Source organism: Saimiri boliviensis, chromosome 7 (assembly GCF_048565385.1).
Source record: "Saimiri boliviensis isolate mSaiBol1 chromosome 7, mSaiBol1.pri, whole genome shotgun sequence".
Taxonomy (NCBI): domain Eukaryota; kingdom Metazoa; phylum Chordata; class Mammalia; order Primates; family Cebidae; genus Saimiri; species Saimiri boliviensis.
In genome coordinates, this window is record NC_133455.1 from 106,298,059 (window position 1) to 106,314,421 (window position 16,363).

The window sequence follows — 16,363 nt, forward strand, 5'->3', positions numbered from 1 at the left end:
AGGCCTCATACAATCTGTTGAAGATCTGAACAGAACGAAAAGACTGAGTAAGAGGGAAATTTTACCTGCCTGAGTCCTTGAATTATAACATTAGTCTTCTCCTACCCTCGGATTCGAACTTATACCATTAACTCTCCAAATCTCAGGCCTTTAGAGTCAGACTGAAACTATGTCACTGTCTCTCCTGAGTGTCCAGCTTACCCACTCCAGATCTTGGGACTTGTCAACCCCCATAATCATGTGAGCCAATTCCTTATAATAATAAATCTCACATGTATATAATACACAACACACACACACACACACACACACACACACACACACATCCTATTGGTTCTGTTTTTCTGGAAAACTCTGACTAATACAGTATCCTTGGACATTTTTTTAATTTAAGTAATTCTACCATAGCATACCACAGAGAGTGCATCATTAATGACAGTTTTGAAAGCGCCAGTATCTGCTAGAGTTTCCTAATTAATCCTATAGGGCTCAGTTCTCTAGGTTATTTATCCTAGCTGTTAGCATGCCTCCCATTAGATCCAGCAGGGACTTGTGTGCTGGGTTTGCAATCCGAGAATTGAGTTAATTCTATAGCTTTCCCTTCATATCTCTTGGAGCAACTTTGCAAGGCTATTGCTCATCTTACTCTTAAAGGAATCCTTTCAGATTTCCTCTATATCTCACAGTTACTGATCTTCAACTATGGTTATGTCAGGAATTCATCAGTAAACAGGTTGAGAGGTGGTAAATAGCTGAAAAAAAAGAGAAGGAACAGGGAGAAGGGGAGGAAGAAAGGAAAGAAGGAAGAAAGGAAGGAAGGAAAGAAGGAAGGAAGGAAGGAAGGAAAGAAGGAAGGAAGGAAGGGAGGGAGAGAGGGAGGAAAGGGGAGAAGGAGAGAGAAAGAAAGTGCGGGAGGAAAGGAGGTTGGTTACAAGGTTTCTCTAAAGGCAATGAACTGCTGCTGGATGAAATACAGAATCTGAGCTAGACTCCGTCTCGGAAAAAAAAGAAGCATCCAATTTTTAAAGCAGTCAACTGTGATTAAAAATATCTTACTAAAGAAAATTATTATGCTACTCTTTCATACAGAAAGAATCAAATTCAATATTTAATAAATAAATCAGTTTCGCCATAGTGGCTCATGCCTGTGATCCCAGCACTTTAGAAGGCTAGGTGGGATGGTCACTTGAGCCCAGGAGTTTGAGACCAGCCGGGGCAACAAAACAAGACCCTACCAAAAATAAAATAATTAGCCAGACATGGTAGCAAATGCCTGTAAGCCCCAGCTACTCAGGAGGCTGAAATGGGACCATCGTTTCAGCCCAGGAGTTTAAGGCTTTAGTGAGCCACAATCACACCACTGCACTGCAGTCTGGACAACAGAGTGAGACCCTGTCTCTAAAAAATTAATTAAAAGTGGTAGAGAGAAAAAGTACACAGAATGTGAAGACAGATGACATGAATCTGAACTCTGAATTTACTGTTTGCTATCTGGGTAAATGATTTTGAAGAAGTCATTTGATATCCAAGTTCTTCAGTCTTCTAAACTACAAAATAGATTATAATAAAGCTTCCATCATCATGGGACTGCTGGATGAAATAAGATCATATATATGACCAGCCTAGGCAACACAGTGAAACCATGTCTCTCCAAAAAAAATTTAAAATTAAAAAATGAAAATAAATTAGTCAGGCTTGATGGTACATGCCTGCAGTCCCAGCTACTTGGGAAACTGACGTGAGAGGATTGTTTGAGCCCAGGAGCTTGAGGCTGTGGTGAGCATGATTGCACCACTGCATTCCAGCCTAGGTAACAGAGTGAGACCCTGCCTCAAAAACAAACAATTTACAAATTTTAGGTAGAATTCAAATCTTAGGAAACAATTGAGTGTTGTGTAAAAGCAACTGTGAAGATGGGAAAATTTCTAGTAGTCAGGGTGCTTTTAATGTGGATGTTATTTATCAGTAGACATATAATTTAAAAATTATATAAATAATGAATGTTATGAATGAACAAATTTCTTGTACTACTCAAAATAATTTTAAAGCCCAATACGAATCAATTTAAAACAGACTCCCTTTTAAGCTACAAAAGTCAGTACCATGATTAGATTTTCTTATATATAATATAAATGCAACTCAATAAACTCAGTGCTTGCCCTGAGTCATTTTTTAGTGTTGAGTTAGCCTAATGGTGCCCCTCAGTTCAGCATATCTAACTACTGCAAACCATCAATAAACTAATCTTTCTTAAGCTCTATATTGCCTATAATTTAGAAGTTTGTGAGAATTGAAAGAAAATAAAAAGGCTGTGATCACTAGGAACTTATAGTTGAGAGACGTACACACATACATATATTAAAATCTGAATTAATAAATAACATAGTACAATAAGCCCTCACTTAACATACATAGGCTCTTGGAAACCTCAACTTTAAGTGAAATGGCACATAATGAATGTAACTGATTTTGACATAGGCTAACGGTTGTAAACAAGGGTTGAGTTCCTTCAGCATATTTCTGGTCACAGAAACATCACCAAACTTCTAACTAAAGACCAAAACACTTCTAATATTAAACATGGAAATAAATGTGAGCTATACATACATTAAAGAACCATTAAGATAATTATTTATCCACTTATTCCAGTTCAGGGTTGGGGAATGGCTGAAGTCTGTCTGGGCAGCCCAGGGGACAAGGCAGGAACCGGCCCTGGTCAGGTTATCATTCCATCACAGCACCACTCACACACACCCACACTCACTCACACTGAGGCCATTTAGACACGCCAATGAGTCTACTGCACACAGTTCTGGGGTTTGGAAAAAACTGTAGTACCTGGGGAAAATTCACACAGACGTGGGGAAAATGTGCACACTCTGCACTAGACAGTGGCCCCAGTCAGGAATATGTATAATTTTTTTCTCATCAACATTTTAACGAAACAACATTAAATGAAATAACATTATTTGAGGATGTGTTGTATACTCCAGCTGAAGAACTGGATATAAACCAGTATAAAGTGCTAATTGCTCACTCAGATAAAAAGAATTTGAGAAAGTAATTCTATGCACACAATAAATTCATCAGGTGTTCTTCACAGAGTAGATAAAAATCAAGCAGAGCCTAGAAGAATAATTAAATCATGGATTGTTAAGCCAAAAAGCCAAAGGCATTTCTGTCAGATTGTATTAGTTTTCTAAGACTGCCATAATAAAGTACCACAAACTGGGTGTTTCATGCAACAGAAACTTATTGTCTCACTGTTCTGGAGGCTAGACGTCCAAAATCAAGGTTTTGACAGGATGGTTCCTTCTGAGGGCCATAAAGTGCAACTTGTTTCATGATCCTCACCTAGCTACTGGTGCTTTGCTGGTGATCTTTGGTTTTCCTTGGCTTATAGTCACATCATCCTGATCTCTGTCTTCATGTTCACATGATAATTTTTCTGTGTCTGTATCCAAATTTTTCCTTTTCATAATGAAAGTGATCATATTGGAGTAGGGTCTCACCATCCTCCAGCATGATTTTATCTCATCTTAACACATTAAATCTGCAATATCCCTATTTCCAAATAAGGTAACATTCTGAGATACTCATGGTTCAAATTAGAATGTAAATTTGGGGTGTGAGCATAACACAATTCAATTCATAACTCAGATGAATCATTATCAGCAAAAGAAATGATCATGATAGGTGACCTGCTCAGGGCTAATGGATGCTATGTGAGACCAGGTGACATACAGCCCTGGAAGCTGGGCAAAGAAGTTTGAGCTTGAGGTGATGAGCAAGAAGAAGACACTGTGAACACTCAGGTAGAACAAATGATGTTTTATGAATGTTAATCTGGAGAGTAGGTCCTGGTTGGCTAGGAGTGGGAAGAGATAAAGGAGACAGAAGATCTAAACTGAAAGTGGCATGAAGTGAAGAAATAAGAATGAGATTGATTCTAAGAGAAATTAGGCTATCAATAAGAAATTAGGTACTTGGAGGTGGGGTCAGGCTATACCAAATTATTTCCCATATTCTTGTTAATTTGAAGAAATGTCTCACAAACTTACTTTAACGTTCATTAATAAGGCATCAATTATCATTTTTTATAATTACATGTGATATGCAATCCTATAAATGACTCACTTATGTAGGACTCTTCCTGTTCTTGGTATAATGTCAAAGGCTTGAATAGGAAAAATGCCAGAGGTTTTAAGAAGTTTAGAAATCACAAAAATCTTCTTCATTGTAATGCTCTATTGGACGGACACAGCTGGCATCCCCAGCAACTATTATGCGCTGAAGAAAGAAACTTTAAAAATGACTCCTGAAGTCACCACCTAAAATAGAATGCCAAGATAAACCTAACATAATATTGAATAGTGGAATGTGAAGAAAGAAGATATAGTCTTTCAAAAGCTCCCATAATTTTCAGTGTCAAGTGAAGACATGTAGCAAAAAACCAGTCTGAAAAACAGGATATCTAACATAATTTTTGACAATTTTTAATATCTTATATGTACTGACAAAATACCAAATGAGAGGTAAAATATTTTAAAATGTATGCAAAATCTATAGGAGATGAGATAGATGGATGGAGATGAATATATAATTTTTTAAAGAGAAATGTGATAAGCATGCAATTAACAAAAAACCTAAAGTAGGTCAATATACTTCCAGACATTCTAGATCCTTTATGCAGAAAAGCTAGACAAGCCATGCCATCATAAAATCCTAATATTATACTATGTTTATAAATATCTGAGGTGTTGCAAAACTCACTGAAGAACAAGAAGTTATCATCTGCCTGGCTGAGACACTGGGGCAGGGAGAACGGGTGAAGAAGTTAAATGAGAAAAGTGTGTGAGGCAGAAAAATGCCTTCTTTAGCTTCAGGTCCCTTAAACTACTTTCTTTCTTCTTCCCTTTGTATGTAAATATCTAGAAGTTCTCTCCCTTCTTCAGATTCATTTTTTTCCCTAGACAATATTTAATGTACACTAAACTGGCTTGTAACTTTGCACCTAAATCACTATTGCTGTCCTTAGTGTAATCTGTGAGGTTCAATGGAAAGAACATCTTTCAGTCTTCATTTTTCTTGATCTCTCAGACACATTGTACTTTATTCTTGAAACTCTTCTCTCAGTTCTGTGACATCACCTCTTCTCTTTCCTCCTACGTTTCAGCCATGACTTTGCTACTGTCATCATCAAATCATCTTTTCTATAAAATGCTCGAATGTTGCTGAAAACTCCCTAGGCAATCCCTTCTATTGCCTCAACTAACATATATGTGCCAAAGAATTCCAAATTTTCTGTCTAACTTAAACTTCCCTTAAGGCCAAATCGAAGTATATTCAACTAGTTACTCAACTTAGATGTCCCATAGGCTTTCCAAACTCATCATGATTTTCTTACTCAATCTGTTCCCTAAGTGAGCAGCACCAACGTCTGCCTATTTATTAGGCCAGAAACCTAAGAATCAACCTCCAGACCTCTTTCCTCATCATCTACTGTCAACAATTAATCAAGACTTGCTAGTTTTACCCCACAATGTTCTTAGATGCATCCACATCTCCACTTCCATTTTTAAGACAAGCCCTCACTGGCTTTTGCCCACTGGTTTCCCTGCATCCAGCCTTATTCCCATTCATCCTACAGCTGGAGTGATGTTTAAAATGCAAGTGTGATCGTGACACTTCTCAGCTTAAAATCTTTCATTAGCTGCCCCTTGGTCTTAAAATGAAACCCTTATTCTTCAGTGTGACCTTCACGATCCTGCTTCTCATCATCAGTCTCATTGGGCACCTCTCCTTTGCTCTCTGCTTCCAGCTACTGACCTTTCTTCAGTTCTTTAAGAGTCCTTCTTTCTACCTGAAGGCCCTTAGACATGCTGATTTACCCACATAAGAGACTGTTTTCTTTTCCACTCTTCCTTCTATTATTCCCTGACTTTTACTTACACTTTGTATTCCATAATAAAACTCTTCTTGTTTTCAACAAAATTTTCCCTAACCTCACAACCAGATCACATGCCCTATTAACCTATTTCTCTTTTAGGATACTTGCCACATTTGCAATGGGTTCTTTGGTGTAAGGAAATGGCCTGTTAATTATCTTTCTTGCCTGAGAGAATACTAGTCATGTGTATTTAATTTACTGCTTTACCCTTATCTCTAACCTTGCACAAAGTCAGTATTCAATAAATATTTATCAAATAAATAAATGAACTCCAATAGTTATCAGTTATAATAACCATGATCAAGCAAACTGTAGTAAAAATCAAGTCTCAATTAAAGTCATGTCATTAAACAACCCCACCGATTTACTAAATAAAATTTTATGTTATTTACGAACAACTGCTTATTTTTGTGTATAATCACAAGTGTAATTTCTTAAAGGATCAAACATGTAACATGTAAACTTGCATTAAAAATGTTTAAAAAGGTATTCCTTCTGGGAAGTCAAAACATTCTCAAAGTTAGCAGCCACACCAAAATCAAAAGGAAAACCATATTTGATAAGAATTATTCAAATCCTGAATAATATTTTGTTATTTGAAGTAAATAACAAAAGGCATATTAGAAGTCTTCATGTATTTAAAAATTCAAGATGTTTTGAATTTGATGATATCAATATCATCAATAAATTTTTCCAAGTTTCTTACGTTTTAAGTATTATATATTTAAATGAAAGATAGTATAAAGTTTTAAAACATCTGTCAGTATATAGAGCATTCAAGATGAAAACAGCTGCCAAACTGTGCCACAGATTTTATCCAGAACACCTGCAGATAAAAACTGAGTGACTTAGTCTTGATGATTAGGCCAATTTTCAGTAAGCTGCACTGATAAATAATTTTTTAAAGTAAGGTAATCTAAATCTCTAGCCTCTTTCCTTAACTTCTTTCCTGTATCAATAAATGGCAACAGCATCCATGTGTTGCTCAGATTCCAAACCTTGGCTCCTCTTGATCAATTCTCCAGTACAATAAACTATCTGCAAGTATTCTGGTTTTACTTTCAAAATGTACTATGAATATACCCACTTCTCTTCACTGTCTCTGTAACTTTCCTCATCCAGGCCATCAACACCTTTACTTGTACTGCTGCAATAGCCATCCAACTGGTCTCCAATTTCCACTTCTCCCTACCACACCCAACACCATAGTTCATCTATCACACTGCAGCCAGAACTATCCTTTTTAATACAAGCCTGAGCATATCACTCCTCTCCTTGAAGAAACTGAAATCCTTGCAAACTTTCCTACATTACCTGGCCCCTGCCTAATTCTCCAAAGTGATTGCCTTTGATTTGTCTGCTCCATTACATTGTCCTTCATTTTGTTCCTAGTGCATTCTAAGCTCATTCCCACTTAGAGCCTTTCCATTTTTAATTCTTCTGGTTGAAATGTTTTATCCAAAATTATTACATGACTGTTTCCTTTCTTATGGTACAGTCTCAGGTTAACCACTACTCTCCGTTCACTCCCTGCCCCAGAGGTTGAACACTCTTCTCAGCCAACCTCTAGCACATTATCCTGTTTCATTTCTTCCTATTATTTTTTACTACCCAAAACTGTCTCCTCTAGTTTTATGGCCCCCAACTAATTCTCACTCTTACCCCAGAATGTAAAATTCCTGAGCACAGGAAATTCTTAGACTTGTTTGCCATTTACTCCACTTTATACCAAGCCTAGAAAAATGTTCAGGCCACAGTAGGTGTTCACTAAACATTTATTATATGATTGAATACACTTAGGTAGCATCAAAAGCAGCTCAAAATTTTTTAAAAAATAATCATATGAGTAAAATTTAAAACAAAATATCACATGAATTTGTATCATGTGGTTTCATATTATACACATATACAATATCAAAGGGGCTTGTTACATGTTAGAGATCTCAAATATCATAATGAAAATACATTAGTTTCCTAAGAAAATTTATCTTTATGTTATGTAAGGATAAAAATCATTAGGTAAAAATCAATTTTTATGTAAAGCCTTTTAAAATGAGAAATTTTAAATAAATCTGCATTATGAATGGGGAAGGGAGGCTATATCTCTTTTATTCTGCAAAACTGGAGGGATCTCTTTAGGACTGAATCAGTAGCATTTTAAGAAATATTTTGATCCAAAAGTCAATTTAAAAAATGAATACAGATTTTTTAAGACAAAGAAGAAACTATTTAAAGCTAAAGGAAACAACAGAAGTTGGTTTCCCAAGAGACAATAAATCATCCTGCAGCTAAACAGAAGCTGTGTGTTTATACCTGAGGTTTTCCATCTATGGCACATGCTTGACACACAGAGTGGGTAAGTCTAGAACCCTCCAAATGCCTAAACACCACCAAATCAATGTTCTTATTTGTAGAAGCTATTAGTTAGTTACACAATTAACAGAAACTATTCAAATACATACCTTAGGGAAATCAAAAATTATCTTATGGACTTCTTCAGGAAGAGTCAAAGCCACAGCATTTGCAAATGCCAAGGGTCTACTCACTGTATGTGGACAGTTTCCATGAGAGAAAAACTACCTTGGATATTAGTTCAGATTTTTTAAAGTAACTAGAAAATGATTTACTCCACTGGAGCTACTTACTAAATACTACAGACCATGAATAAAACCCTTAGCTTACTTATAGTAGCAAACAAAAATAGCGGTAGGCACTTTATCTTCCTGTTAAATGATTGCCTTTGTTACACAACACTGTCTGGAAAAATCTCACTACAATTCTAACTGCAAGCCACAGTAATCATGTCAATATGTGAGTTATCTGAATATCTAATAATGAAAAAAAAAAAAAGAAGGCAATTTCACAGTGGAAGAATTGTTCTAATTCAAGAAATCAGCCATATTAACTTATTAGTGTGACATACAGCAGATAGCTGAAAAACTTTAATTTGAAAGATAATTATTTTTAGCTGATTAATATGCTTCAAATTAAATTCACTGCTTTTAATGGGGCCATCAACTTGACAACCTGGCAAATTAATAAATTTTGCATGCAGTAATCCTAGAAAATTTATACAGCTGAGCTACACATCATTACAAGGATTACCTTCACAGTAGGCATTATCTTCTCGAAGAGCCCTGAAACCATCTCGACAGCTACAAACAGCCCTGTCATTGAGATTTCTGCAGACAGAATTCTCCATGCAGTTATGCCTTTCAGAACAAAAGTCATAACCTACAGAAAAAAAAAAAAGAAATGTATTAAGGTAAATGAAACTATGACAAAGCAAATTTATCCTAGTTAGTATTTTCTTTAATTTGGAAGCTATTTTTCCCTAAATAATTTTTAAATTAGTATCTTCATCAACATTTACAGAAGAATCACATGCTATGAGTACCAAAAAGTTTTTCTTTATGTTTAACTCAATTAATTTCTATTTCAATTTAAGTCTGTTTCTCCTTTGGTTTGACTTTCAAATGCTGTCTAGTCCCCAATATTCTAATTGCAATCCTCTACATATCTAAAAAAAGAAATATTATAAGGGTCCAAAATGAATATTTACAATATAGAAGATAACACAATGAGAAGGTAATCAGAGAACTATAGGTACAATATTATCAATACCTGTGGGTAAAACAAACCAGGTCAGATGAAATGTACCTATTGCATATTTAAGAAATTAGACAGATGGCTTAGCAACTAAAAAAAAAAAAATTCCAAATGTGTCAAAGATGAATATTACATCACTTTAATCTAATTTTCTCTAGAAATCTGCAAGGCAAAGTATGTTCACTCTAAAGAGGAAGAAAATTTTTAAGAATTATAGAGATTTCACAGATCTCAGAGTCTTTATGAGAGAAAAGAAAAATGGAACATTTTATAAACAGTGAGAGCAATCATGTGTAATTTCTCAAGATCTCTTCTTGTGGTCTGAATCTTTTGTTCAAAGATCATCTAAGATGCTGAAATGAAGTCTTCAAAACTGGAATCCATATTTAATGGAAATTACATAATTATATATCATTCGACCAGTTTTAAACTGCTTAATGCATGTTATCTATCTAGTTTTGCATTTTCTAAAGAATTACTATTTTAGGCCATGTTTAAAAAAAGGAAAGAAGGTGGCCAGATGTGGTGGCTCACATCTGTAACCCCAGCAGTGTGTGAGGCTGAGGTGGGTGGATCCCTTGAGGTTAGGAGTTGGAGAGCAGCCTGGGCAACATGGTACAGTAAAACCCTGTCTCTACTACACACACAAAAATTAGCTGGGAATGGTGGCAGATGCCTGTAATCCCAGGAGAATTGCTTAAACCCAGGAGGTGGAAGTTGCTCACACCATTGCACTCCAGTCTGGGCAACAGAGTGAGGAAGAAAAGAAAAGGAAAAAGAAAAGATAAGAAAACAAAAGGAAAGAAAAGGAAAAGAAGGAAGGAAGGGAGGAAGGAAGGGAGGAAGGGAGGGAGGGAGGGAGGAAGGGAGGGAGGGAGGGAGGAAGGGAGGGAGGGAGGGAGGGAGGAAGGGAGGGAGGGAGGGAGGTAGGGAGGGAGGAAGGGAGGAAGGGAGGGAGAGAGGGAGGAAGGGAGGGAGGGAGGGAGGAAGGGAGGGAGAGAGGGAGGGAGGAAGGGAGGGAGGAAGGGAGGAAGGGAGGGAGGAAGGGAGGAAGGGAGGGAGGGAGGGAGGGAAAGAAAAAAGGAAGAAAGAAGGAAAGAAGGGAAGAAGGAAAGAAAGAAGGAAGGAAGGAAGAAAGGAAGGGAGGGAGGGAAGGAGGGAGGGAAGGAAAAAGAAGGACCAGAAAAGTAAGGAAAGAGAAGAAGGACTAAGAAAGTATATTTCATGTATCTTAGAATAATCTGATCTACCTATAGCCAAGAAAGACTTTTACTCGCAAAAATCATACAGATGGAAGTACTAAATTGGTTAATCTTATCTGTAATCAAACTGGTGTTCATTCTGATTGGTATCATTCCAGAGTTAAAACATATTTCCTATTAATGCAACTATGGTGTACAGTAAAATATTATTGGTATAACTTAAGCCTGAAGAAGCATAACGTTCCAAAACTGTAAGAGTGCCATTAAAAAAGAATGGAAAAGTAATCAAATGATTCAGTGATTTCTACAAAAATAAAATAAAATCAAACATAGGTTTGTTCAGTCCAGAAAAATATAGTCAATAACAGCATTTAAAATACTTGGAAAGTTAGCTTCTTTTGACAAGAGTCTTCACAATCTAAATTGTCATGATTAAGGCTGTACATTTAAAAGTAAAATTCTCAAGAAGAGCAAAAGTAAAAAATGCTTTCTCCTACGGTCTTTTTATTTCCTTCTTTAAATAGCTAAATTGAGATAATATTTCTTCAAATGTATTTCACTGTCTTTTTATAATGCCTGAGGGAGAACAATTTCAGCTAAAAAGTTATCTTCCCTACCCATCCCAATAGCTCAGCACATCATCAAACCAACTGAAAACGCTTCAAAAACCACTTTATATTTATTCTATATTAAAACAAAGTTACTAAAAAATAGCCTACTTCTTAAGATACACAGAGAATTAAGAAACAAAGCTCTAACACAGTGCTAAATTTCTGCATAATTTTACCTGTACTGTTTTAAACAACTTTTAGAGGGCTGTAACTAAGAATGGGTAGCATTTCTGATACATCTTTTTCTCACAACTATCCTTCAATTTTTCACTTGGTTGAATTTTCTATGCTCCCATCTTTAAGACTCTGCTTAATATTATCTATGCCATATGATACGCCACCTCTATTATCATCCATCTTCAGTTCTGTTTTGGTAATGCCGAGACTTCTCATCTCAGCATTAAACATCTTGCACACATGCACTATGTAAAGTTTAATTGCTGCAAGAATTTTCTCACTGTAAGATAACAGCATGACTCAACTTTCACTGTTTTTGGTAAAAGTTAGAAAGTGTTTTACATTTTATCAGATGGGTTTTATTAAACACAAATACTTGAAAAATTAAAATTTCAGTCAACTGAATTCCAATTTACTATAAACAATGGCAGCTATTTTGATTCATTCTTCCAACAGATGAGTTGATTGAATTTACTGGTTATTCTGCAAAATGCTAGGGTCAAAAAGCTAACAACTAATGGGTAGAAAATCCAGACTTGATTTAACGTGGGTTGCTTCTGATATATAGGGAGTAGCTTTAAAGAAATCAGAGGATGGGTTGGTAACATAATCCTATTATCTTCATAGTTGCATTTCCATTCATGTGTGCTTGGCTTTTGGAGTTTGGAGGCCTGAGTTTATATCTGATCTCTGCCACTTACTTGCTGTGTAAATTACTAACTGTACATTAATTAACCTTTCAAAGCCTTCAGTTTTTCTCAGCTGTAAAATCAGTATAATAACTACCTTGTAAAAATGTGAGGTTCAAATGAAATCATCTATGTAGAAACATAATAGTATATTATTTGTTAATAACTAAAGCTAGTAGAGTATTATTAATAAGCTGAAACAAAATATGTCGAGATCCATAAAAGAAAATTTAAATATTTGTTATAGACAGATGGATGACCTAATTATCTAATAGAACCTAGCCTTTCTTTGATTTCCTTCTTTAGATTTTAACTTCAAGGCTATCACGTTCTCTGATCCCCTTTGTAAGCTTTACGAAGTTACATAAAGTTCTTTGTTTTTTTAATCAAGTGCAGACCTTTTGGTAAAATAAAAACATGCATTCCTATGTAACTGGAAAAGTAGGAGGGGGTGGATACAAAAGGTGTGTGTGTGTGTGTGTGTGTGTGTGTGTGTGTGTGTGTGTACTGTTTAATATATATCTATACAATGGTAATACATAATTGTCAGGAGAAAAAGAATACGATAATGTTGCGCTGAACATTTACACGTTTTTCCTAAAGGCATCTCCTTCTTGTTTTTGTGGAAAAAAGAATAACGTAGTTATACTTCGGAAGAATCACACACCCCTCCTTTCAGCCCAGATGCTTATAAGAAAATGGACTCTACTCCTCCCCAGGATGCAGCCACATCAGACAATGCAGTCTGCTGGCCCAGACACAATAATTTCTTCAAGTCAGGGTATATTATCTACTTCAGGCTAGTGAAGACCACTGAAACTCAACTCTGGGATTTTTATTCAGTTTATGAGAATATTGAGCTTTTCCTTCCACCTACTTGAATGGCATAATGATATGAGCATAAGAATGTAAGGGGATAGCTGAGAACACATGGAGCCTGAAAATGAAGCTACCTCAAAGGAGATAAACTGACAGAGATATCAAAACAAAGGGACAGGATTTGAGAGCTGAATCAAGCTACACCTGAAGTCAATTTACCCTCTGCTTACTGGGACCTGCATATTCCAATATTTGCTGTGCCACTTGAATTGGGTGTTCTATCACTTGTACATTAAAGAATACTAACTTAATTCTGTTGTTGTTTGCAAGATAACAGATTATCCTAGTGTTTCCCAAAGTGTAGCTTATGTACATGGATGAACATTAAAAAATACAAATAGCAATGGATTTCTTTTAATGTGTATAAGAAATACACAAATCTAGTAAACAACCCTATTATTTCTTGGCAACCACTGCTTAGGAATAAAACGAAATCTTTTAAAAATGAGTTGACTAAGAGTAGGCATTTAAAAATTAGCTATATAATGGTATTAGTAACAGCCAGAATGATGGTGATAAATAATGTGGGAAACTATAGGTTATCCAGAAATTTCCCAGGGAGAGGACAACAACCAACACTAGCTCAAGTTTTCTGCATGTATACGCCCCTGTTGCTTATGAGTGGAGATGAAGTAAGTAACAAATTGAAGAGGGACAGCTAGTGAATAAGGCTTAACCGTCTTGCAGGCAGACAAAGTGGTTGCCAAGGAGGAGGAGAAGAACCAGAAGGACTGTGGCTATAAAGTTATCCACATTCTTTCTGAATCTAAGTCAGAATCCTCGCTGGATCGCTTCATCTCTGTGATGTGGTAATCTGTTATAAGCTTCCCTGAAAGGGCTCTCTAATTTGAAAAAAGCAGAAAACTTTTCTGCTACATCTCTTCTGATCTGCTACTAGAGAAGATGGCGAGCTACAGGGTATGTAGAACACTGTGATTTTGACTTAGCGTCTAGTGATTTGGAGCCTGACTTCGGTGTGCAGCTTAGTTTCCAACCACTGGCTGAGCCTCTAGAGAAAAGGTCAACACTTCATCTCATGCTCTGCCCTCAGTGAACATTCACTAATTGTTGTCCAACAACTCACTCTTTCCGATGTGAACACACCATCTTTAGCACTACACAAACAGGCCTGGAAACAGGAAGCCAATTTTATTAAAATGAATTTGTCACAACATATCTTTAGAAGCTGACTAAAAATTTAAGCCTTGAAAATTTGGCTTATTTTAGTTCAAAAGTTAGAAATGCTAGGAGAACACATTTATTTTACATATTTGAAGCCAGAAACTGATGCAATCTTTATTAAAAATAGTGCTAATTAGTTCAAGAAGGGCCAACTGTCCAATTTCAGTTTGAGGATTATCTAAGCCAGTGGTTCACAATCCTAGCTGCAAAAAATAATTTATCAGGGAGTTTCTAAAAATAGTAATGCCGAGGCCCCACCCATCTTATATCAGTTATATCAGAATCTCAGATGGAGGGGTATCAGTCATGATACAGTCTATTATGGTGTTTTTAAGCATGCTATGTAAACACATTAATTTTTTTAAACTGTAAATAATGTAAATATAACACAATTTTTGTATCTAGCCTTTTCCATTTATTAACTTGCTTTTCATAGTGTTAGGACTCTTTTATAAAGAAATAGATGTAGTTAAGGTTTCTCTTGATATCTTAAAGGCCCTATTTCAGCTTTTTACCCAAATCTTATCTTACCCAACTTTGACTAACTTCTATGCTATTCATTTCTGTAATTTCTGTGTAGCCCTCGGACACTATTAGTGTCTATTAAAAATAGCCATTAAAGGTGGCCACACTTTTTCAGTACTCCTATCTATGGTGAGGTCTATTTTCCCTTCTTTTCAATGTGGGCTGCCTGCGACTGTTTTGCCCAGTTGTGTATGATAGAAGTGATGTGTTGCCAGTTCCAGACCTAGTCTTTGAAAGCCTGAGCCACAGTTTAAGAAGTCTGATCACTACCCTGCTGGAGAGACTGTGGGAGGAAGTCCTGAGATTATGTAAAGAGAGAGGGAGCACCAGCTGTGTTCAGTCTTCTAACCATCCCTACCAAGGTGACCAATATATAGTGAGACCATCTTGCACCTCCCAGCCAAGCCCAGCTTCCAGCCCTACAGCACTGAATGACCCCAGTTAACACCATGGGGAGCACAGGAATCACTTAGCCAAGCCCCGTCTGAATTCCTGACCCACAATACTACTGCGTTAATCACTGAGTTTTGGAGCAGCAATAGGTAGTGTTTTTTGCAGCAACAGAGAACTACTAAAAGTGTAGTCCTGCTTGCCATCAGCATCAGCATCACCTAGGAGTTGTTTTTTTTTTAGAAACTCAGATTCTTAGGCTTGACCCTAGACCTACTGAATAAAAATCTGCATTTTGACAATATCCTGAAATTAGTCATATGTATATTGAAGTTTAAGAAACACTGATATGGCCTACCCATGTTTGGATGCCAAAAACACTATAGTCAAGCAGCAAGCTGGGAGGCCAAAATCCAAAGAGCATTCTTGATTCATATATAGTTGCACGCATGCTTTGTGTAAGGCACTGACTCAGGCACTGTGAGGGTGAAAACGCTTATGGTCCTTATTATATGTCCATGTGATCATAGTTCTTTTTAGAAGTGTTTCATATTTTCGCAGAGTTATGCTGAAGGCTCCTTGATGGGCAGACCATATCTTAAACCATTTTGTGATTCCTAAAGGACCTCATATGAACTGAGATTTAAAAACTCTCTACTGAGTGGATGGAAAAGTAACTTAAAAACTAAAAACAAAACCAAACTATACCACCTTGCTAAAAATGGGAGTGGGTGATCCAGGATCTATCATATCCTATGTCCATTTTTGATAGAGCAGGTTAAAAGAAAACAAAATAGTATACGTTTCATAATGTTTCTTTGTCTTACTTTTTCTATTTAAGCTTCATTTTGCATCAACATAAAGGTCATTATTCAAACAAGTACTAGTAGTTCATTTGGGGCAGTTTGTCATACAGCACCAATTACATCAGTTATAAGTACCAACTACATTCCAGATATCATACTAGATATTAAGGATATACAGATGAACATGAAGACTCAGCCCTGCCCACAAGATGCATTGTCTAATGCAAAAGATGGATTCACAAGCATATAATTCCAATACAGTACAGGAAGGTGTATATATTTCATGATTGGCAAGGATCTTAAAGAGTTCCATATAATCAATGCTTTAATTTAATACATGAAT

General features: G+C 36.3%; 1 protein-coding gene across 4 annotated transcripts in view; it reads right to left on the reverse strand.

The window, feature by feature from the left end:
- NELL2 (neural EGFL like 2) overlaps positions 1-16,363 on the reverse strand; it is a 449,663-nt gene that overhangs the window by 208,415 nt on the left and 224,885 nt on the right. For all 4 annotated transcript variants that reach the window (XM_074403164.1, XM_074403166.1, XM_039461605.2 and 1 more), the window contains exon 13: positions 9,056-9,184. In XM_074403164.1, coding sequence (XP_074259265.1) covers positions 9,056-9,184 — 129 coding nt within the window. The remainder of the gene's footprint in view (positions 1-9,055; positions 9,185-16,363) is intronic.